Consider the following 22586-nt stretch of genomic DNA (forward strand, 5'->3'; position numbering starts at 1 on the left):
TTTTTAACAGCACCGTGATATTTTGTGATGAGGTTCGATTTCTTGCTTGATTTCTTGACAAAGCATGCTAGGTGAACAGAAAAAGCGTGGCGACTTTGTGGGAGATTGAGGTATGGCTACTGCACTTTAATGTGATGTTAAGAACAGCCATTAACCACCTTATCTCCAACCCACTTTGTTATTTGACGTTGGTCAACTAATTACATAGTCTGGTGTGCTGCACTGTGTTGAAAGTGGTCGTGTGATTTAGCAGAGAGAGAAGATTCAGTGCTCGGGCTATTTCTTCATTTGTTGAAGTGCTGGGAAGCGGAACAGCATAGCTGCAATTAGTATCTCGAATTGAAAGGACCATGTAGCTTTTTGATATTATAGTACTAATTAGTAATTTTGATATACCACTTCAACATTTCAAAAGCCAGTAAATCTAAACTTCAGGAACTAATTTCGTAAGCAATGAGACCTGCCTTTTTTTTTAAATGAGGCTTCCGTAAAACAATTTTCTTAATTCAGAATACAGTGAACCCTCATTAGCGGAACATGAAGCTGGCTTCATCACAAGCGGTGCTTTGATGAACGTGGAGATTATTTGTTCTCAATGCATTTCAGTGAATACCATGAAATACGAAAAGGAGGTTTCGAATAATGCAACTTCCTTATAACAACGGTTTGCTCTACATGCAGAATTCCCTTGAGGGCTCTAGTCTGCACAATAAAGGAGCCATGAAAACAAAATATATTATTGTTCAATTTGAAAGAATTAGCTTGCGATAACTCACTCAGATCCATTCCAGCCACAAAAGATGTTTTTTAGCTGAAAAAATGAAGTAGTACACTGAAAACTCGATCTAATGAAACCTGAACTACAAATTTCCTTGCCTAACAAACCAATTCAGATTCGCCCACAGGTGCCTATGTGGTTCAATGCTTCTATGAACCTGAACTAACAAAATAGAGTCAGCGTCATTCCCGATTTAACGATGTGTTTGGAGAAACAGACAGGAGCGAGACGAAGAAAACCTGCCCAGTTCCTGGGAACAGCTTCGTCGGCTTAACGAGGTGGCAGCAGATGTGAGCTTCCACGACTATCTGAGCGACAATGCAGACACCGACACGACGAAGGGTTTGAACATGAAGAAGTCATGCAGTTAGTTTCTGACACCCAAGAGGTGTCGGAGTATGCTGGCGACCCAGAAACTGCTGAAGCTCCTGTGCCCACTCCAGGCCAGGTGATGGATGCTATTGACTTGCTCAGGCATTTTGCTGGGGCGCAACGAATGAACTGAGGACGTGTTGAATGCGCTTGCAAGCTACGAAAAGTCTGTCCACCCAATGCTAACGAAGTAGACGTCGAAAATCGTAGGCTTTTTGCCGAGAAATAAATTCGTTTCCCCCCGAATCCCTAGCCTTTTATTATTATTTTCGTAGCAGACTTTTAGCACCGTGACCGACACGATTACGATGTTATGGTAGCCGAGCCCCTCTTTAGACATCGAATTTATGAACTTAATTTTTCTTTATTATCTCGATTGTTTGTTTGATGTTAATGATAAAGCTGTTATCATTGTTATTGGAACAAAGCAGTTTTTTTTCATTAAATCAAACTTTTATTTTGTCTTCATGACTTCTTTAAGTAAGATATGTAAACAAGCAAACAAACGGGAAAAAAAGAACTCGGATTCCTGACACCTAAAATTGATGGTGCGACTTGCCAAGTTACAGATAGAAAATGCTCCATTTTTAAGCACAGCCGTTACGCGTACCTTGTGAGTAGTCATAATCGTCTACAATCTACTACGGAGTGAAATGTTTGCTGCAGTTAAGTTCAAGCAATGGAGTGATTAAATACATTGTTACTTTACTAAGCTGTCAAAGAAAAAATGGTTGAGGTAGGAGGGTGGATTGTTGGATAATTTATAGTAGTCAGCCGTACTCTATCAGCCTTCCATCAAAAGTTGTCGACCCAAGTTCTTCGAACTTGCAGAACCATGTTCATTTACCCTCTTTCGCGCCTTGTCTCCAGTCTTGGTGTATCATCACATAACCGGTTGAGATCTCTATGCTTGTGCACGCCGCATGCGAATGAGACTCGAGAGGTTTTGGCTGCTTCTACAGCGGTCTGTATGTAATGGCGAGCCTTATCGCCACTTTCCAGATGGAACCGATGTGCGGAGAATCAGGCCAATGTGAGTTTCGACGAGTTTGGGAAGTAGACCTTGTGGCGTAGTGCAACTGCATTGATTACTGGGTTGTACGATAATGTAATGCTGATTTCGCATAGTACTCGGACATTACAAATGTATGCGAAAGTTTTTTTTTCACTCCTAAATCAAAGTGGCGGTTTGAACTAATACTGTAATTGTGATGCCAGCCGTTGACGGAAACTCCATGTTGCTCGGCACTACTATCTGAGCAAAGCGCAAAATCTTGCATTGAAATACAAAGCTCGGTGTTCTTTGTGTAATGTGTGCACACATCCCGATTCTGCGTGTTTCGAATGAGTTGGAGGCAATTTTGCTTCAACTGCACCTTTATTCCCGACAATGAGTACGGCACTGTGTGGAACATATATGAGCGCTTTCTTCACATTAAAAAAAAAAAAAAAAAAAACTGCACGTGCCACCAAGATAAAATAGAACTCCAACACCTGCTAATGTTTTCGTAATGCTCATCTCCTAGCAAGCATGTGCCAAAACATGGATGTACAGCCTAGTTAACAACTCTCAACCAGCAAAGCTGTTTCATTGTGGAGATGAAACAAACTGCAAAAAGGCACCGCGGTGTTCGCAGAGCATTTGATCTTGGTAGCGCATGCATCCATTAACATCTTCACTTCATTTTTAAGTACCTGGCTCATTAGTAATTGTTTTAACTTATTTTGTGCATTGTTAGCGGGGTCAGCTAAAGGGGGTTGTAACATCTATGCTGCGCAGTGAACAAGCACAGCTAAATTCTCCACCGCTAAGGCTTCACCGTCTTTTTACCCGTTCTTTGTAGCGCATCGTTGAGTGTCGTGCTGTTTTGTTGTACAGCCTTCTAATGTACATTTCCATCCTCAATGCGCCTGGTCTGGCAACCTTCACTACCCTTTTGTCACGCGGGCAAACATCTAACCACCAAGCACCGATAGGAAGCGAGCACAAAACACCTCGTAAATGCACAGACCCCAGAATGATGAACCCACAGTCGGACAAGTGCATCAACTCACACAAGTTGCTTGGCACAGTCACTGTCGAAACGATTGCCACGTAACTGAAACACTTCACTCGCCGCTTCGTCAGAAGTCCGAGAGTTCCCTTCTTGCGCATTCACGACACTACCAGTGGTATTCTTGGCCACGAAGTCTAAGCTGTTGGCGGAAAGTTTGGCATAAGTGCACAGGCTGTGTGGCACGCTGTGTTCAGCTAACTGGCTTGGCTGTTGCGAAAAAACGTCACGGGTCGCACGGTGGACTTTTCTTGGCACATACTACGGGTATAAATGTGCTCGATTAACATGTGCACGTTGCGGTTGCTGCCATTGTAGCGTGGTGGGAGGGTGTACCGCAGCGGTGGTGCATTAGTGCGTCGTTGGGTTCTGTCGAAAGTGCCTGCACTTGTTACCGCTGAGTGGTCCTTGCAGTGGCTTTTGCAGCATGTCTTGTAGTCTTGCCACTCAATATTTGCTCCTAGCTTGAGTCTCTGTGAGTGGTTGGGAGCTTGCGACACTTGCTCTTATGCATGATATCGTCAGGAGTTCATTGAACTCGGCTTTATCTTGATGTTCCTCCTGTTGAATGTGTCAGGACTTCTTGGAGATTGTCCCCTGTTCCACCTGCCCCCTTTTTTACTATAAAAGTCACTGGCACACTCAGAGTATTCTGCACCACTGATACAACAGCGTGTGAAAGAAAGTTTTTTGCTTTCTTGATTTATCTGAAGGCCTGCTGTATCATAAAGGCTCTGGCCACAACTGGTCTACCTGTGGATGCAGATTTGAGGTGAAGGACTTCTCGACCTTTGTAACTAATTTCTTCTTAGTGGCTTGTAGCTTTGTTGCAAAGGTCATGGCCAAAGGTCATGCACGTGCTTCAACTCTGACATACACACCCGATAAACCCGCAGGTGTGCTACGGTGCAGAGGAACCCATAACTGCAGAAACTTAAAAAAAGTTCACGGAAACAGTTTGCCAACTCGCCTTGCGGACACTCTACATTGCACCTGGTTTTGGCGTTCACTTCGGTGTACTGGTGTACCTTGCGTTTCTGTTGTTCACAGACACATGCACACACCACTTCTCCAGTGCAGTTTCTCAGCGTAGTGACATTCACTTGAGTGTACCGGTGCACTGTGGGCGGCGGCAGTCTGCTGACATGTGCACATTATCTGCTTGGGAGCTCCGCTGTGCCGTCTAGCCTACAAATTTGCACTCGGCTTTGCAGTAGCTTCAGCATTCATTTTGGTGTCGGTTGGTGTAGCTTGCAGTCAGACGCACACACCACTTCCCCGGTGTAGTTTCGCGGTGTAGCAATATTTGCTTTGGTGCACGAGTGTATCATGGGTTATTTCAGTCCACAAACATGCACGAGTTTCACACAGTCGCTTCGCTCTAACACGAGATTCACTTGGATGTATTGTCGGTGGTGCTTCGAATCACTGTAGTTCACAAACACGCCACACCACGAACTCCAGAGTGAGTTTCACCTGTGGGTTGCTCTAGTTCACAAACATGCACTTAAGTAGCTTCGCTGTGACACGAGATTCACTTGGGAGTGCTGTCAGTGGTGCTTTGAATCGCTGTAATCCATAAACGCACTGCACTGCTAACTCCAGAGCGGGTTTCGCCGACTAACGGCGTTCACTTGGGCGCACCGGTGTACTCCGGGTTGCTGTAGTCCACGAAGACGCGCACCACTTCCCCCGAGTAGCGTCGCTGGTGCGGCATGAAGTAGAAGTCGGGGTTTGTCTCCTGCGGCTGCCGCCTCTGCGTCGTCGCGTACGGGTTGGCGGTGGGCGGTTGTGATCGGGGGCCGCGGTCGTACGTGACGCTCGCTGCCCTGGGTGCGCCTGCGGGCGGCCCCAGGTCTTCGTCTGGCCGCAGGGCAAAGTTTTCGTAGCTGTAGTTGCTGCTGGCCGTGGTGGAGTAGTCCTTCCAGTGGGAGCTGGTCAGCAGCTTTTCCTGCACCATGGGTGGGGAGACCGGTTCAGTGAACATGCACTCCCATGAAAGTAAAAGGAATTCTCTCTTGATGAGAACTTGCGACACCCTTTACCATCATCACCATCAGCCCATCTATGCCCACTGCAGGGCAAGGGCCTCTCCTATAGATCTCCAGTTATCCCGGTCCTGTGCTAACTGCGACTAATTTATCCCTGCAAACTTCTTGATCTCATCTGCCCATCTAACCAGCTGCCCCCCCCCCCCCCCCTGCCACACTTGCCTTCTCTAGGGATCCACTCTGTTACCCTTAATGACCAACGGTCATCTTGCCTTCACATCACATGCCCTGCCCATGCCCATTTCTTCTTCTTAATTTTTACTAATATGTCCTTAACACGTGCTTGTTCCGTGTACCACTCCGCTCTCTTCTAGTCCCTTAACGTTACACCTACCATCTTCTGTTCCATTGCTCACTCAGTCATCCTCAATTTAAGTTGAACCCTCTTAGTGAGCCTCCAAGTTTCTGCCCTGTAGGTCAGTACCGGTAAGGTGAAGCTGTCATACGCTTTCTTCTTCAGGGACAATGGTGGGCTGCCATTCATTATCTGAGAATGCCTGCCGAATGCACTCCACCCCATGCTTATCTGTCTAATTATCTCTGCCTCATGGTTGGGATCCAGGGTCACTACTTGGCCTAAGTAGATATATTCTCTTACCACTTCCACTGCCTCGCCACCTATCTCAAACTGCTGTGCTCTCCCAAGGTTACTGAGCATTACTTTAGTTTTCTGCATATAATCTTCAGGCCCACCATAAGGTAGATCGACTGCGATAGCATTCACAGGCTTGGTGAAGTGATGTAAAAGACAGTTGGTCGGTGAGAGAGATTGCCACACAAGGACACTGGAAACCGTTCTGTCATCCCCTATCAACCGTCAATCATAATGCACCAGAAATTTCTGTAAGCAAAGCCACTGTGTAGAGGAATCTTCTTATGGGCAATAGGTGAACAGCATGAAATTGTAGAGGAGCTTGTTTCATAAATGCTCCCAGACATAGTAGAATCTAAGCTCACTGGGTACAGAGGCAGGGAGTAAGGAATGAGGTTGGGGTCACTAACCGTAGCAGCGAATGGCAGTGAAGTCATCAATGGTACGAATTTGTCCACTAATGTAAGACACTTAAGTTAAGGACACAGCTAATTTTGTTTCCAAGTTGCCTAAGGACACGAGTTTGGAAGGGTAAGGTAGAGTGGAGACTGTCAACACCGTAACTACGGTTAGAATTCTGGCTCCATCTTCATCTTCAGACATTGTCTCGTATGGGCTGCACACACTACTGAGGCAAACTTTGAGGAATGCTCGCACTTGTTTCCTTTTTGTTTTCTTGTACCGGGGTGGAGATAAGAAAATGTTGAGGCCAGGAATCAATTACCGTGAAGCAGAGGAGTAGTAGCTTGAAATTAATGGAAGAGGCTTGAATCTACACTGCAGACCAGGAGGCTGATGAGGCTGATGGTGATGATGATAACCCGCCTGGGGCTTGTTTACCATCACGTGGTTGGGCATAAGTTTAGTCCTCCTCGTGCAACTTTGAGAAAACAATGCTTCGGCGCACCGGGCTATGCTGTTACCGAATTCCCCCAGGTTCTTGCTGTTCCCAGGCAAAGCCCAAACGCAAAGCAATAGGCATGGACACGAGTGCTTACTCTGTTTGGAGCTGCTGGCTGGGAGCGAAGCTTCTTGCGACAGGCCATGGAGGCTGCCTGGATAAGCAGGAGGAACACAAGGGCGGCCACTGCGCCAACGATGGCGTACAGCTTGATCTGCTCGCTGGACGACTCCTCGCCGGACGTTTCGGAACCTGCACATGGAGAGGACAGCAGGTTAGCCCTCGAGGATAACTGACCTCAGCAACCCGAACTTCTCGGTCGTGCATCGCAAAAACAACAGCGCACAAACTAAACAGGATGAGACTGTGAAAAAAATTAAAGCTGTTCCACTCAACGTGAAAGCTGTCGGAAGTGCAGAGCAGTGATTCGCCATAACGGGTTGTAGCGCCGTTATCCGCTCCTCACTGCTACCACTCAATTCAATTCAAATTTTCTGCCTTTGCAGTACTCGTGCACCTGAAACTGCGCCGCCAGCTGAAGTTCTGTTCTTTTTGTGCTCGCTTTTTCTCCCGCACAGGCCGGCATTGCGCTGCCACTTTTTTTTACTTTTGTAAATATCGACCCAATGAGCATTCTTAACTAAATGAATGCGGGCACTGCCGGTTAACTATGTATATGTTGCCTCAAATGTGCCTGCAGGTTTCTTTGCGCTAAACAATGGGAAGATACAGGACAAGCACTAGCAGTTCAGGAGTTTCAAACGCTTATGACTATATAAACCGCTTGGCTTTCGCAGCCTCTGGGTTACGCCGCGACGACGGAACGCCATGTGGCTCTACTTGAGTGTAGTGAGCGAGCTACAACGACAAAGTAAGCCCCTAAAGTGTTCTCCACTTAAGCATGAGTGCACAAACTAGACAGGATGAGAACATTAATAAGGAAGATGCTACAAGCACTCGTCCTAGTGTTCTCGTCCTGTCTAGTTTGTGTGCTGTTGCTTTTTAAGATGAATAGTATACACCCAGCCCAACTTTCAACTTTTCTATGGTTTCATGCATTTTGCAGCACCAGAGCAACTGTAGTGAAGACTCTGCTGCTTTGAAATTTTCTGTTTCCCTGTTGTTTTCCCCAAGTGTAATAGTATGGTACCTTTAAACTCCTTAATCTCGCAAGTGTCTTTCACTTTGCATTGCTTTTAAAACTCTTTTACTTCACTTAGAATGGCTGCTCGCACTGAAATTAATTCAGAAGACCATGCTTGCAGCCTTTCAAGCCCAATTTGATGGTAACTTGGTGTTCACAGCACGCACACCTTTTTGCAGTGTCTGTGTAGCTCAGGTCAAAATGGCAAAGCTCCAAATGAATGTGGCAGAAAAATTTTCTGGCTATATGATTTTGTCAAATGAGTAAATTGAAAACAGCGCAGGTATTTATGTGTACATTGCAACGGCGCAAGTATTTATGTGGCCTACGTTCTAATTTTGCATCTAAAATTTTACATTTCCTTTCCCGCTTTCATGCTATTAGGGGCCAAGCCCCTTAGGGGGTGGGGCTGTCGGCGTCTCATGTTGTCGTCGTAAACGTCTTAGGTAGTCATGGTACTAAAACACCGGCAAACTCGTTTATGCCTCACGCTAGAATGTAACGCGTATTAAAAAAACTCCGGGACACTCATTTACACCTCGTGCTCTTAGAGAGCTTTGGGCTTCAAAGACAAGAGACTTTTACTGCAAAGCTGTATACCTCTGCCTCTGTATACGTCAAGGTGCCAAGTATACACTTACACACTGCATGCGTCGCCCTTCACCAGGTTTCACGTTAGTGGAGATGGCCAGGGATTTTTTTTATGGAGCCTTCTGGCCTAGAGTCTTCTCTCATAATGCCCCTTCCTGAACTGTATTGTGCTTGAACATCCTGAAAGCACTGCACAATGCCTCAGCTCTGTAGTTGTGGGGTTCACAAACACTCGTTAGTCATTGGGAAGCAGTAAAATTACCATGCATTAGCTTTTAGAAGGAATGGTATGTTACAGAAATTACGTTTTATAACTGGCTTTATGAAATAATGCAGCATCATGCTTTTCAGTTTAGCCTTGTGCCAGGTATCCAGTGGTCTGAAAACACTAGCCGTTTGTGAGTTGGTGGAGCTGTGCTTCGAAGGCAAAGGGACGAAAACTTTTTCTGCATCTTGTTTCGCGTTGTTTTCACCGGAGTGTGTTTATATCCGCCACAAAATTACAAAAGTGGGCCACCAAGAATTGGATTTGGTAAATGTACACAGGTTGGCTATTTTTCAGCATGCACACAACCCGGAAAAGTGGGGAAAAGGGGGTTGCAGAAAAATTGTCAAATGTCAAGGTAGGTTACTCTGTGAGGGACCTTGGGGTTCACGTTACAGGTCATTTAAAGTAGCCGTGAAGACAAGATACAAGTTTGATCATTAAAAAACTGCTTTGCCCTGATAGCAATGACAAGAATTTTATCACAAACTTAAAAAAAATATTGAAGATATTAAGGGGGGACGCGGGGATCAGATTTCGAAAAGTGACCAAAAAATCGTTTTTTCGGAAGTCACATTTTCGGATTGCACGTTTTACATTCTATGCATTTACAAAGTTTCCCCGCCGCAAACGATCACGAAGTGCCAAAGAAAAATATTTATATCGGCTGAGGTGGCAAAATATTTCCTCAAAATGACGAAAACACGGCAATTTTCGCAGCGCTGTACCTCCGGAACGACGCTACCGGGCGCCGCCATTTTGGTCGCGTTAGATCGGCCGACTCTTTAACAGAGTGGTTTCTTGGGCGAGTTGGTCATTCATAAGCGCAAAATGAACAAGGACGAACGCCGTGTCCCGGTCACTCCTTTTGTCATCGCTCGCTCACAAATGCACAAATGGCAGAAAGAGAAAGATAGTGAAACCATAGAGTTTCTTAGTAAGTATACTAGAGAGGAAACTGCGCCTCGTAAGCCATGTCGTCATGGGGGTTCATGGGAATACATCCTTTTTGTCTTGGGCTTGGCATGACAACTGGATTCTTAAGCGGTTTTTGGGATTTGCTTTCTTCACTATGCATTCACACGTTTACGAGCTACAAGGAAGCCGAAATCCTCCCGTTTCTGTGGTAGCCGTGTTCAGAGAAACAGCAGGCAATGCGTGATCGCACGTGACGTTGCTCATGCCGCCGTCGAAGGACGTATGACTGAGCGGGTAATATGCCGCCGCGAAATTTGCAGCCGACGAAAAGAACAAACAAAACATACTTCGACGAAGACAAGATACGGCAGATACGGGCGCTTGTATGCGTCCTATCTTGTCATCGTCCACGACTGTTTAACGCCACGTTTTCATTTTTCTTCTCAAACTAGCTGGCGGTCGCGGTGCACCGGTTCAGCACGAAGGCAACGTTTTCATAGGCACGCTCAAAAAACTTTCGAAACTCTTCAAACAACTTATTTTTTGAAATAATGGTAAAATTAATAAAATCACAGTCTCTAATGAGTAACCCCCCAAATAATAACATTGTTCGTAACTAATTGGCCTGCGGAATAGCAGGCACAACCGTTCCGGCAAAAATACGCTTTACTTCTTTTTTTCTTAGTTTTAAAACAGCCTGTTTTTATTTTCCACTTACATAATTGAACACTATTCTTCTCGTTTTTGTGGCACTTTGTTTAAATTTGCGGTCACTAAAACGTTTCAATCCAAGCCAATGATGAAACTAAGGCGAGCGCGATGTATAATGGCGGTCCATGACGACACAGACGACCTTGATGTGAGCCGCATAGACGCTAGCGCCAGATTCCTCTCTAGTGTATACTGTAAGAAACTCTATGAGTGAAACGAAGCAACCGATAGATGGTAACACGCGATTGGGTGTACGGCCGCATTTTTGATACGGCTCTCCTGATTGGGCGCCGCCATGACAACAAAAACATGGCCGCCGGGCTGCTGCGCATTTTACGCGCACTGCGCTCCCGATGTTTTCAGGCTTTCCCGGTCGACTCGGTAGCAGTTTACTCGTTTTATCTGTTGCGGTACTGAACAGTGACATTACTGTTATCGTGGCGATAATGCTTGAGATCGTGCGCCAGATAGGGAAGTGCGCGGCTCGAAAGACCCATCGAAAACGTGCCCGCGACGTCGCCGTGGTCATGGTGCGTGCGCCTACAATTGCGGTTCGTGAAGCGAACTTTTGGACGCATGTGAGCATTGCGATGTTATAAAACGCTGAGTTATTGCTGTGTTTCACAGCGTACTTGCGAGCTTCGGGAATGGAATGACCGACTCGCCAGAAGCTGCGGCGCGCGCGGGGCAGGGTCTTCGGAGGCGTTGCCAAATTAGAAAAGACGCCGTAACGGTGCAGCGTTTCACAATTCGATATTTTTATTGGGTTTTCTATTTTCGCAATGTTCGCAATTCTGTTGTCTATTTTGCAATGATTGATTCTCCTGAAGGTGAAGAGCATGGTATGCTAATAATAATCAATGTTGTAATTGTGTAAAAAACTATATTCTGCTTTCAGATAGCTCATCTTATGCTTAGTGATGCCCAGATATAACTTTTTGACACTGAACAGCCTCATGTACTAAGCTGTAGCTTCGGCAATGTTATGAAACCCAGAAATCTGCTAAGTCTGCTGGAACATTAATATAAAACGAAACCATGCCTTACTCTTCATTTTGGAGACAGCTATGCATTAGGCATACATCACGTAAAGTTTAGGTACCCTAGTAGCCCATAGTGAACTTTGTGGTACACTAGGTGTAAAACTGGTGCTCCTGCCATCTGAAGGCCTGCACATGAAAACCTTCAATTGGCCAGGAAGGCCTCCCAGATTCACCAAATCAAAGGGCAAAGGTCTTTGAGGTTGTCCCCAAGCAAGGACAGCAAGGACTATGCTGCTGGTGCAGTTTGAAAAATTGTGAAGCCTTCGTAAACTTTAAGAGCCGTTTTCTATAAAGTGCGTTTTACGAGGTCTTCGTTGCTCGTGGAAAGGATAGCATGGCAACCACTGGGCAGATTTTGACACTGTTTGTTTTATTTCAATCGTTGAAGACTTCTGCAGGGTATGACATTCTCGGATTTTCATTTTAGGGCCTAGTTATTTTACCTAGTTATTACGGCCAAGTCAGCTGTATACTACTGAGTAAAGGTGAAAATAATGTTCTCTGTAAAAAAAATGAAGGGTGTAAAAAAAATTAGAAGAATGTCATACCCTGTAGTGTTCTTTTGACTACAATTGAAAAGTATTCTGAACTTCCTACCATATGTCTTGCTAGGCTTTCCACGAGCGGGCAACATGTACACCTCTGTAACACAAAAACTACTGAAGGTATCCTCCTGAAATTTCAAATTTCACCATTTGGAGTGTTTTCCAATGCGCCTACCAAATTTCATTACTCTATGTCAAAAAATAAAAAAAGTTTGCTCCGAGTACTGACACCAAATTTTGATACCTAAAAAATGATATAATTGGCTTCAGTAGTTTGTACAGATGCCTCACAGAAATTTGTGCAGCGATCCGAGGTCGGAATCACATCTAAAATCGATTTTGATTGTCCAGGCCGCGAGCTTCCACAAATCGGCAGCACTAGCGCAATCGCTTTCGGCGTGACGAAACATTGGCCTACGTGTCTGGCCGGTTTAGGGTGACGTCATATAGTCGTTTTCAGAACCGGAAACGATATCCTGCGCTGCTGTTGTCGGTGGTATTCGTTTGGGCAGGAGACGTGGGCGTAGCTGTGTGAGCAATGCTTGTAAACGTTGCGTGTTCGACGTCTTTGCTCTTCAGTTCGTTGCCGGCGCATGGTGTTCGGCACTGGTGCCGAAAACGGCGTGGTGCGCGATGTCGACGGGCACCGCGGCGACGCGGCGGTGCGCCGGTGCGCGTCGCCGAGCTCGCCCAAGTTGTGCTATGGCAAGCTCGCGGTATGCGAAGTACTGCTCGTGGAAGCCTGCCCGAGCAAATCGACGACGACGCCAAGATGCATTATTTTCCACGCGACGACATGCAGCGCTAAACGTGGACTTCGTGGAGTTCGTGCACGCCGGCGGCCGCAAGAACTGTCGCCCAAGCCAGCGGGCTCGGGGTTGCACGGGTCACCTTGGGTGTTGGGAACTTAGTATCGTGGCGACTATTTGATCGCTGGTATCTGTACAACTGCGAATGACCATCCCTTACACAACTTTTCACCACACTATCATCCCCTTTTTCGCATACGAAGCTTTATTTTGGCAATAATTTCCGTTTCTGCGATCGGTGACCAGTGACCAAGACATCTGCTGCGGCCTGTTTTGATTCTAGCGCGCAGGTGGCGCCATCTTTCGTCCGCTCGCCGCACCGTGGTGCCGACAGTGCTGGGTCGGAGCGCCGAACCCCCGCTGCCGGCCAGCGTAGGCTTACATTGCGGCAAATATCTGAACGCCACTTTTAAATTCAGCGCTGATAACAACTCCTAGCACAATTTTCAACACACGAACATCTAGTTTCTCGCATGTAGAGCTTCTTTTTCGTGATCAGATTGATTAGAAGAGTGGCGACAAGCTGTTGCTATCACGGTCTGCGCCGGTTCGAGCCGCAGTGATATTAAAAAACGGACGACGGCAAAGACATCGCCGGCCTAATCGCCTGGCCAAATAAAGTTGTTCTGTCTGTCGGGTGGCAGTGACTCATCCGAGTCTGAATATTCAGACGACATGTCGACTGCGCGGGCGAGTCGCGGATCGTAGCAGACGATGCGGCGAACGCATGGAGGAAAGAAAAACGTCCCTGACGTCACGGGTGAGACCGTGACGTAAGGCTTCCCGCTTGCAGGCTGGCCTTCGAACGGCCATTTTCCCGCGCGGCGACCAAATTTGAAATTGGTTGCAATAAACGTGCTATAATTAATTCTGTGTTGGCGGCTGACGGCTTTCGGTTCGATTTTCGTAATTACTAGGCCAATAGGTATTCTTTATAGCATAAAAACTGAAAGCGAGAAATTTCGTGTCAGTACTCCTTTAAAGGGGCCATGCAGACAGACCACAAGTTTGGTTCATTCGAAAGATTGCCTCGTTAGAATCATACTGACACCACTTCTAACATAAAACTCACTCAAATAAGCTACATAATTAGGAAAAAAAGGGAATGGCCATGCGACCCACTAGCTCATTTCCCACAGCAGAACCTATGATGTCATACCAGCTAGCTCTGCGATTGGCAGAGGCCGGAAAAAGCAAACGCAAATTAGGCAGAGCTTTTAAGCTTACCGAACAACCTATTTGTGCTTAAATGTAGGGCACATTCTTTTTATAGCAGTAAGGATGGTGGGGTAAACAATGTAAGTTACGAAAATACACGTAAACGTAGAAGTACCGATGCGCACTGGTGTTGGTACTCCACGCACTATGCTGGTTTAGCTGCACAGCACTGCGGAGCTTTGGGGTTGTCTCAGACGACACTGGCTGAGTGGCGTAAGTGACGGTGTCTTACGTGAACATATTTGTTGAGCGAACACCATGTGTCCCATAACGATTAGTTTCTACCAAAACAAAAACAAGCCCGGTACGACAAAAAACAGAGGCAGAAAACTGCCTGCTGCGGTATGGTGGCGCCATCTACGTTGACTAACGGTAAACAAGGCTCCCCAGCACATATGACATGATTGCAGACGTCCTGAAAACACACGATTTGGTGGGAGAATCAAAATTTTATCTTAAAATGATTAATTTATCAGTGAATAAGGCATCGGTTACTTCTGGACAAGTGCTGGGGGCATTACAAAACACGAAATCTTTCAAATAAAACAAACTTGTATTTTGTCTGCAAGGCCCCCCTTTAAAGGGACCCTGCAACATTTTTTTTCAACTTTTTTCTAAATCTTAAGTGCTTTCAGAACATAGTCACCCAACACATCCAGTACTTAGAACAGAGGTTCCCAAAGTGCCTCAGTCAAAAATTGCTGCTCTATTCCCATCAGATAAATTGAAAACCCACCCAAGAGATTTTTCGCTCTTTCCCGAGTCTTGGTGTTCTTTGAGCACTCGAGTTACGTCATTACGGCAATGTAGCGGCTAATGGCCACTTCCTTTCTGTTGCAGCAATAAATGCATTCAATAGGCACTGTAACGAAAGAGGACCAGCGTCTGGCTTCCGATGTGGTGATCGAGTCGATTAGCGAGGCAGAGCACCCCCCTGATCCTCTTCTTCCTTTCCTACTACTGTCGCCCCCTGCCTGTGTATCTTTATTTCTTAACATGCTCCCGCCGCCGCCAAGTTGGTTAGGAGCTAGATGGCAGCGGCTCGGTCGGTGGCGAAGTCCGGGCCCCACTAAGACCAGTTTTTCGATTTCCATAGCGGCGCATGATATCACAGCAGCGATGCTTGCAGGCTGGCTGGGGGACCCAGTGGAGCATTTGGCTGGGCATGTCGGTGCCATCGATGTCAGCAAACAGCTTTGTCAAGGTGGCCAGCGGGATCGAATGGGAACAGCTGATGCGGTCGGTAAAATTTGCTGAGATCATGCGGCGAGCGTAGTGGCATTGTCGCTGCATCCACGTCTGATACGCCTTCCGTGAAGTAATCGGTGTGTTCCAGAAGCACACCCGTTGTCTCTGCGAACCAGGAGACTTCCCTCTCTTCGGACCTACAAACACTGTAGAAAGGTGCATCCAGCGTCGACTTGTGCTTGCTGAAGATGGGGTGGCCCAAATTGAAGCGTTTGTTCTGCTTCCACACGAGGATGCCTCCCCACCGGGCTTGGATGAGCGCGGCCGAAGCTCGCTTCCGGCGTCGAAGCTCGCTCACGGAGCGCTGGAGGAGCAGGCGCTTCGTTATCCCCTGAAGCGAGTCCACCTTCTGCACGAATCGCGTTTTTGTTGCCAGGTGCAACAAAACTTTCTTCCCATCGTAGCAGGGCTGCTGAGATGTTTCAGAAACGAGAGCTGCGTCGCCAACGAAACGGTCGCAACAGGGCCGCAGGGACGCCTCCAAAGCGGGAGTCGAATCGGTGATTCCGAGTTCATGGCAGGGCCGGTCAGACGTGTTCGGAGCAGAAGTCGAGTCATCGATGCGAGGATTGTGGAAGAGCTTTATTGGCGTCTCCGAAGTGAGAATTGCATCTGTGACACCAGCGTCCGTCTGAGGCCACTGAGAAGTCTCTAAAGTAGAAGTCATGTCGGCGAAGCTAGATTCACAGCGGGGCCGCTGGGCCGTCTCAGCAACGATAGCCGCTTCAGCGATGCCGAGGTCCCTGGAGTGTCCTTGAGACTTTTCTGAAAGGGCAGCCACGGAAGCAGCAGGACTGCGCAGTTGCTGGAGCCTCTCTCCCTGGCTGAGCACCTCGGTGTCCTGCTTGGCGTCCTGAAAGGCCACAGCACCTCCGTACTCGTTGTCCTGTTCTTCTACTCGCGCACCAGTCATTTCCCGGACGGGCGGCACGTCACACGGAAGCATTGGCCGCCGGGCCTCTTCTGGCAGCGAGCAAATAGTCGAGGTTGCGATGCGGGTAGTAAACAGGGCCGCCTGAGGTTGAAGGACGGGGCTTGCGGCAGAGTCTTGGCTTGCAGAGAAGCGTACACGCGTTCTCAGGGCGCAAATACGCTCGTCGTAATCGATGGCTTCCAAAATGTCAGCATCAAATTCTTCACCCTGCAGGTTCTGCTGAACTTGTGCGTCGAGTTTGTGAAGGCTCACCTGGTCATGCAAAATGAGGTCGAGGACATTTTGTCTGTCAAGGGCCGTTGCTACCTGGCCCCGCAGCAAGGTGTCGAGGACTGTCATTGTCCCAGAGATGGTCGCTCGCAGGACATCTCGGCGAATACGAGGATCGTCCATGGCACCAGCCGATTAAGCAAGACGCTGGGGTTTCGAATACCTAGGGGACAAGGGCGGGCTTGGGCACGAGCCGAAAGGGGCGGCGGCCGAGGGCAAGGCTTCCAGGATAAGGCAGTACGAAGGTATCCAAGCCTCGCGTGCCTCGGAGCCGCTGCGCCGTCGAACGTAGATTCGCTCGTGCACCGGTTCCCGGGTTTCACAGCACCAGAAAATGTGTAACGAAAGAGGACCAGCATCTGGCTTCCGATGTGGTGATCGAGTCGATTAGCGAGGCAGAGCGCCCCCCTGATCCTCTTCTTCCTTTCCTACTACTGTCGCCCCGTGCCTGCGTATCTTTATTTCTTAACAGGCACTTTAGAAAGAAAGCCACAAAGCAAAACAGAAATGGAAGGCGGATAGTTCTGCTGCAATGAGCAAATATGCTGCGATGAGCAACCTACAGGTGGTACTCATTGAAAAGTTTAGCTTTTCTTCGCTTGGCAACACTGGGAACGGCCACGGACATGGCCAATGTGCCTGCGCCCGCACACCAAAGAAAAAAACACTGGCGTCTGTCATCTGCTCTATTTCGATCCGATTATCAATGGCGGAGTCAACAGAGATGTTACTAATCGCGCTCACACTGGACTCGAGGCATTACTTTGCATTCAGTGGGGTAGAGTTTGTAACGTCGAACACAAATCATGTGCTTAGCACGAACAAGTACTGCCATCGCGCAGAGCTTGATTTAACCAGTAACGGCACATTCACATGCGTACCTTGCCAGTGAATGCAAGCTATAGCTTTCGCAGTGCTTCCGGATGCGAGGGAAAGAGTGAAAGCACTTATTGGAAGTGTTGCGGAGTCTCTTCAAGGGGGCACACTGGTCTTAGAAACTTTTTTTTTGCTTTCCAACCAATTTTGACGAAACTTCATGGGCTTGTTCAGTTTTTTTAGCTGATTTCAAATAGCTAATTAGTTTTGATGTGAGATAACTAGTTTCTGAGTTAACTAAAAAAATTCCTTGCTTGTTCTTGAGAACAATAGGAAAAGAACTATTCAACAATAGATTACCAGCAAGAGATGAATGGGTACCCGAAATTGTGTAGTAGGAAATATCGGAAGCAGTTTTTTTTTTGTTTTGCAATCACATACACGTTTACACCAATTCTAACTTCTAAGTTTGAACTATTCCTGCTAACCAATTAAAAATAATGCTAATTAAACAACTACTGAAATACAAAATGCAAAATCTGCTTCTTATATCGCATAGTTTAGACATTCAGCTTCACAGTGCAAAAGAAATGATCTTCCTAGCTGCACTAGATGCTGGGGTGTACCTTACCTCTCGAGAATTTCGTATCACTGCCATACCACTCATGGCAAAAAAGTGGGGAATTATGGGAAAATAATCATTTCCTTGTTTAAATCGGTCCTCTATGACTTTTATAAGTACCTGGTATTGTTCCACACATGAAATTTTCGAAGGAAAAACTGTGCAAATCAAGAGAAAAGTGACACATTAAAAAATGCTTTTTGGGGCAATTTTTTGGTCCCAAAGACCCAGGTGCCCCCTTAAGGGTCAATGAAAGTAGCACTAATGCAGCGTCATGGCATTCTTTCCTCCCAGAAGACTTGCCTGGGACGGTGGAGTGGCGCACTCCAGCCTCCGGCACATCGCCCGAGTGCAGCTGCAGAGAGGACGGGTTCACCCTGAGGCCGCCCTCAAGTTGCCCTGGGCTCAGTGCAGTGCGCAAGCTCTCCTCCACCGCGTGAGTGTCACGGTCTGGCGGCAACAGCAGCTGCATCTCCGCCACCACGCCATCGGGCTCTCTGCAAAGCACGTTCAATTCAATGTGGTGAGACATCTACAACAGTGTGTAGAAGACATCTAGAAGGAGAAAGGCCGTCTAGAAGAAGTGGAGGCATTTATTCAGTCACGTGTACGATGTCTAGTTCCTCAAGGCATGAAAGGCAATACAGTTGCCAGACATCTTGCTTGTACAGGCATCGGTTTTTGGGACTACTCGGTTATTTTGACATTTTTTTCGGGGCTTCCTAGTATAACATGTTAGGGTTCCTTTCTTCAATCTCAGTATCGTGGTCTGCTTGCCTATGTGGATCCCTTTATGATCCCTTTAAGGTCCAAAAAGCCAATTGTTGGCTGTTTGTGGTTTGTGCAGAGTAAAGGGATAGTAAAGTGGACTTGTTGCAGCCTTATTTGTGGTTGCATTGTGTAATCATACTGAACGTACAAAGGAAAAGCAAACACTGACCATGTATAAAAATATATTAGACGTTTCGGAACCGCATAGGGGTTCCTTGTTGAACAGACAACATTTCGTCGAGCCCTTGATTATATTAATCGTATTAAGCTGCACTGTGGCGAAGAATACAATGTTCCGGGTAAATCTTAACATCTACCGATGCAATTGTGCTGTTTAACGGCTTTAGCTCGCCTGCTTTTCAGTCGTCATAAATTGACTATTCATAACTGAAACTAACAGCCTATTTTGGTTTTTGCCAACCATTATAAAAAAATCTGTGTACGGAACAGTCACAGTTGCGCTACCTTAGATTTTGTTCCGCATACTTCATTTGGGTTGCAAGTTGTTCCTCTAGCGCGAACAATGACAAATTAAAAAAAAAAACACAATGGTTTAATTATGGTGATTATTTGTCATGTCGGCCAGCTTACCTCACCAAACGTACAAGCTTGATCTGATGCTTGTGGGACACTTCATTCAGAGCAGGTTCCAACTGAAAACAGCAAATTGCTCAGAGTTCATATGGGTCATACAACATTTTCATTATATTCAAGAAGCCATAAGAATTGGAGGACATGGGCAGGAGAATGATATGCACAACACAAAAACAGCAATCACTTGCATAGGACATTGGCATATAATCCTAGGTTTTCCGCATAAAAATAAACGAAAAAGGAAGCGCAAAATGACTTTGTACTGCTTGTGTGTTTGAATGTGTCAATGATTAATTACCCTGCCAATATTAAAAAAAAAAAAAAGAACTGGTGCAAATCTGTAGAAACAGCGAAGCTGGGGGTCGACCAAGCATCTTCCAGTTTTGCTAAGGTTTGCTAGATTTTGCTAGGCGTTGCTAAGTTTTGTTAGGCTTTGCGGTGTTCTTGCCAGGGTAGGCTATGTGTTGATGGGTGAGGGCAAGTTTAGCCGGATTCAAACCTGGGCCGGGCTCGGTCGGGCTTGAATTCATGGGCCCAATCGTTATTACTTCCGACATGAATTGTAGAAAAGAGCAATAAAAGGTATGTTTTGAGTTAATTTTTATGCGACTATTGGTGTTAATTGTACGCACTGTTTTAAAAACGTGTTTTGTCAGGTCTGATGCTCACTATACTGTAATTTTAATGGCATTTCATGTACTGCATTAAGATATTTTATTTCTTGGTGGATAACATATCAAAGATACGATTACAAGGAATTCCCCCAGTGGGGAAGGGAATAATTCAGACAACCTGGAGCTCTGCATGTATGTCTTTATGCACGTGTGTTCTAGATGTCACAACCATCGAAACTCAGCTGCCCCGGCCGGAAGTCAAACTCGCGTGTTAGAGAAGCACCACCGCTGAGCAACCACTGCACGTAAGACATTTCAATGCACGTACATTCTTGTGGATTGAAATGCGGAACAAAAAATTTCAGCTATATCAACTTGTGGCCGAGATAACCATGTGAAGTTGCCAAGAAGCTAATCATCAGAGGTGCTTGTGTCACTCATGTAAGAATGCGAGCTATTATTACGCCGAGGCGACGTGAACTGCAGACGGTGTAAGCTAAAGTACGTGCACTTCTTAAAGCTAATTTTTTGCATTTCAGTTTTTGATGTGCCGTACAGACTAGATCCTTCATCTAATTGCCCGCTACGAAGACACTCAACCAAACATAATAAGCAAATTTTCTTCAGCGTCTAAGCCCTGGCCTGGTCACACTAACGCAGGTCTCCCTAGGCTTAAAAATAAATGATCAGGCCCGCGCCGGACCTCGGCTTGAGACGACGGGCCTGAGCCAGGCCTGGGTCAGGTTCACTTACGGACACCAGGGCCTGGACCAGGTTCACTTTTGAACGCCTGGTCCTTGGTCGGGACCAAGATAGGGGGTACAGGCACGGGTCAGGTTCAGGCTTCACAAAGCAGGCTCGGACATTAAATTTCTGATTTCTGATTTTGGGCCTTAAAATCAGACCTGTGCAGTGCTCCAGTGCACCCTTTACAGGTGGTGCATTTTTTCTCCTTGGTATTTTTTTGCTAACGCCACCGGACAAAGATCAGGCTAAAAAGCTCACCTGTCAAAAAACACAAAATTTGGATTGAAGAACGCGCGTTGTGGCGAGGTGTTTCCCTCGTGCGCCACTCACCCCTTTGGTCAGCTGCTGGGAGAGGAGCGAGTAGGGGCGAGAACCCCGCACGCCGTAGCTGGCCTGCCAGGGCTCCAGCACCTGCAGTCGGAGGTGGTACTCTTCCAGGCTGGGGGGAGCGGGTGTCGGTTTCCGCGTGCCCTTGGGCTTGTACCGTGGTGGCGTCATGGTGGCGCCTTCACCGCCGTCCCCTTCTTCTACGGTGGGTGCCTTTGTTGTGCCTCGTGGCGAAGCCGGCCGTGGTCTGGGAGGTCGTGCACCTGGGGGTAGACAGTGACGCCCACAGTGCTTCAACGTACCGTATATTCGCGTGTATGACCCGCACCAAAAATGTGAAAATTTCAGTGGCAAAGCAGGGGTGCGGATAATACGCGCGGTTTTTCCTTTAGTGCAGCTTCACGGCAATGCACAGTGTGCCGTGAAGATGACCTTGTGTACAGCAGTGAGGACTGCGGCTCAAGTGATCAGTGACACTGAGTGAATTGTAACTTTCGCCATGCAGTCATTGTATTCTACCTGCTAAAGATGCGCTTTTTCTGTCTACATAGTATGTGATGTGTTGCTTGAGCAGTAGCTTTGGTGCAGCTTTTCCTGTATCAAATGTGCAGGCAATACGCGAGGATGTTTTTTTTTTTTTCTTTTCTGGCAGGCTAAAAGTGGGGTGTGGATTATATGCAGGGGCGGGTTATATGTGTGAAAATACGGTACACCAGTCGCGAAACTCCACTTTGTTGAAGCGGAGGGGCAAGTGTATTGGTGTGCCACCTAGGAGACCAAAACTAAAGTTTGCGAAACATTTACTCAAGGCAGGACATGACTCTTAAAACAACTTCCTTTAATTGTTAGGTAAACTTTGTGAAACTTGCCAGTCTTGCTGCTTTTTCCCCACTGATTTCAAATATGCCGTTAATTTTTGAGTCAGGCAATTAGTTGTTAAGATAATTAGATCTAATTAGTAATTTTTGGAGGAACAATAGACAAAACAGGGATTGTCACAAAACTGTAATCTTTATATTTTCCAATACTATGAACCCTGGTGAATGCAATAAAAGAATCGTTTTTTTGATGCACCGCTTGGAACTAATTTTACAGCACACTAAACATTGGTGTTTGAAATGGGCATTCGGAATGGTTCCTTGCCACTGGTGCCACCAAAGTTTATTGAGCTGGAAAATTAGTTCCAAGTGGCGCATCAAAAAACCTTTCTCTTATTATAATATAAATATAAAGATTACAGTTTTATGACAATCACTGTTTTGTCTATTGCACCTCCAAAATGGCTAATTATCTCTAATTATCTTGGAAACTAATTGGCTGACTCAGAAAATCATGGCATATTTGAAATCAGTGGGGAAAAAGCAGCAAGACTCGCAAGTTTCAAAGTTTACTTTAAAATTAAAAGAAGCTGTTTTAAGAGCAGTGTCCCTCCCCCTTAACCAATAACACAAGTTAATAAAATAACCCTCGCTTTTCAAATTAGAAAACATGTAAATTAGGTGATGTTAACTTACATTTCCACTGTTTCATTTTTAAGACTTGCGGCACCACCCACAATCACTTAGATCTGCTTCAACTTTCTGCTGAAAGGTGGCGGGCTAGTCAAATTGCCCATGCCTGCCCGTTTACGTTTACTCCCATTGCTAAGCGG

At 46.5% G+C, this 22586-nt stretch overlaps 2 protein-coding genes across 2 annotated transcripts in view; one reads left to right on the top strand and one right to left on the bottom strand.

The window, feature by feature from the left end:
- Window positions 1-2487: 2487 nt before the first annotated feature.
- The window catches only part of LOC144163013 (uncharacterized), a 63749-nt gene continuing 43650 nt past the window's right edge, over window positions 2488-22586 (bottom strand). The window contains exons 16-20 of the mRNA XM_077693786.1: window positions 20939-21198; window positions 19245-19306; window positions 18186-18379; window positions 6846-7000; window positions 2488-5155 (exon numbers count right to left, since the gene is read on the bottom strand). Coding sequence (XP_077549912.1) covers window positions 4835-5155; window positions 6846-7000; window positions 18186-18379; window positions 19245-19306; window positions 20939-21198 — 992 coding nt within the window. The 3' untranslated portion in view covers window positions 2488-4834. The remainder of the gene's footprint in view (window positions 5156-6845; window positions 7001-18185; window positions 18380-19244; window positions 19307-20938; window positions 21199-22586) is intronic.
- Window positions 18274-22586, top strand: part of LOC144163014 (uncharacterized) — a 77978-nt gene continuing 73665 nt past the window's right edge. Inside the window, exon 1 of the mRNA XM_077693787.1 lies at window positions 18274-18405. The gene's annotated coding sequence lies outside the window, so the exon portion shown is untranslated. The remainder of the gene's footprint in view (window positions 18406-22586) is intronic.

The sequence above is a fragment of the Haemaphysalis longicornis genome, unplaced genomic scaffold (genome assembly GCF_048455015.1).
Source record: "Haemaphysalis longicornis isolate Haplotype H1 unplaced genomic scaffold, Haemaphysalis longicornis Haplotype H1 scaffold_12, whole genome shotgun sequence".
Lineage (NCBI taxonomy): Eukaryota > Metazoa > Arthropoda > Arachnida > Ixodida > Ixodidae > Haemaphysalis > Haemaphysalis longicornis.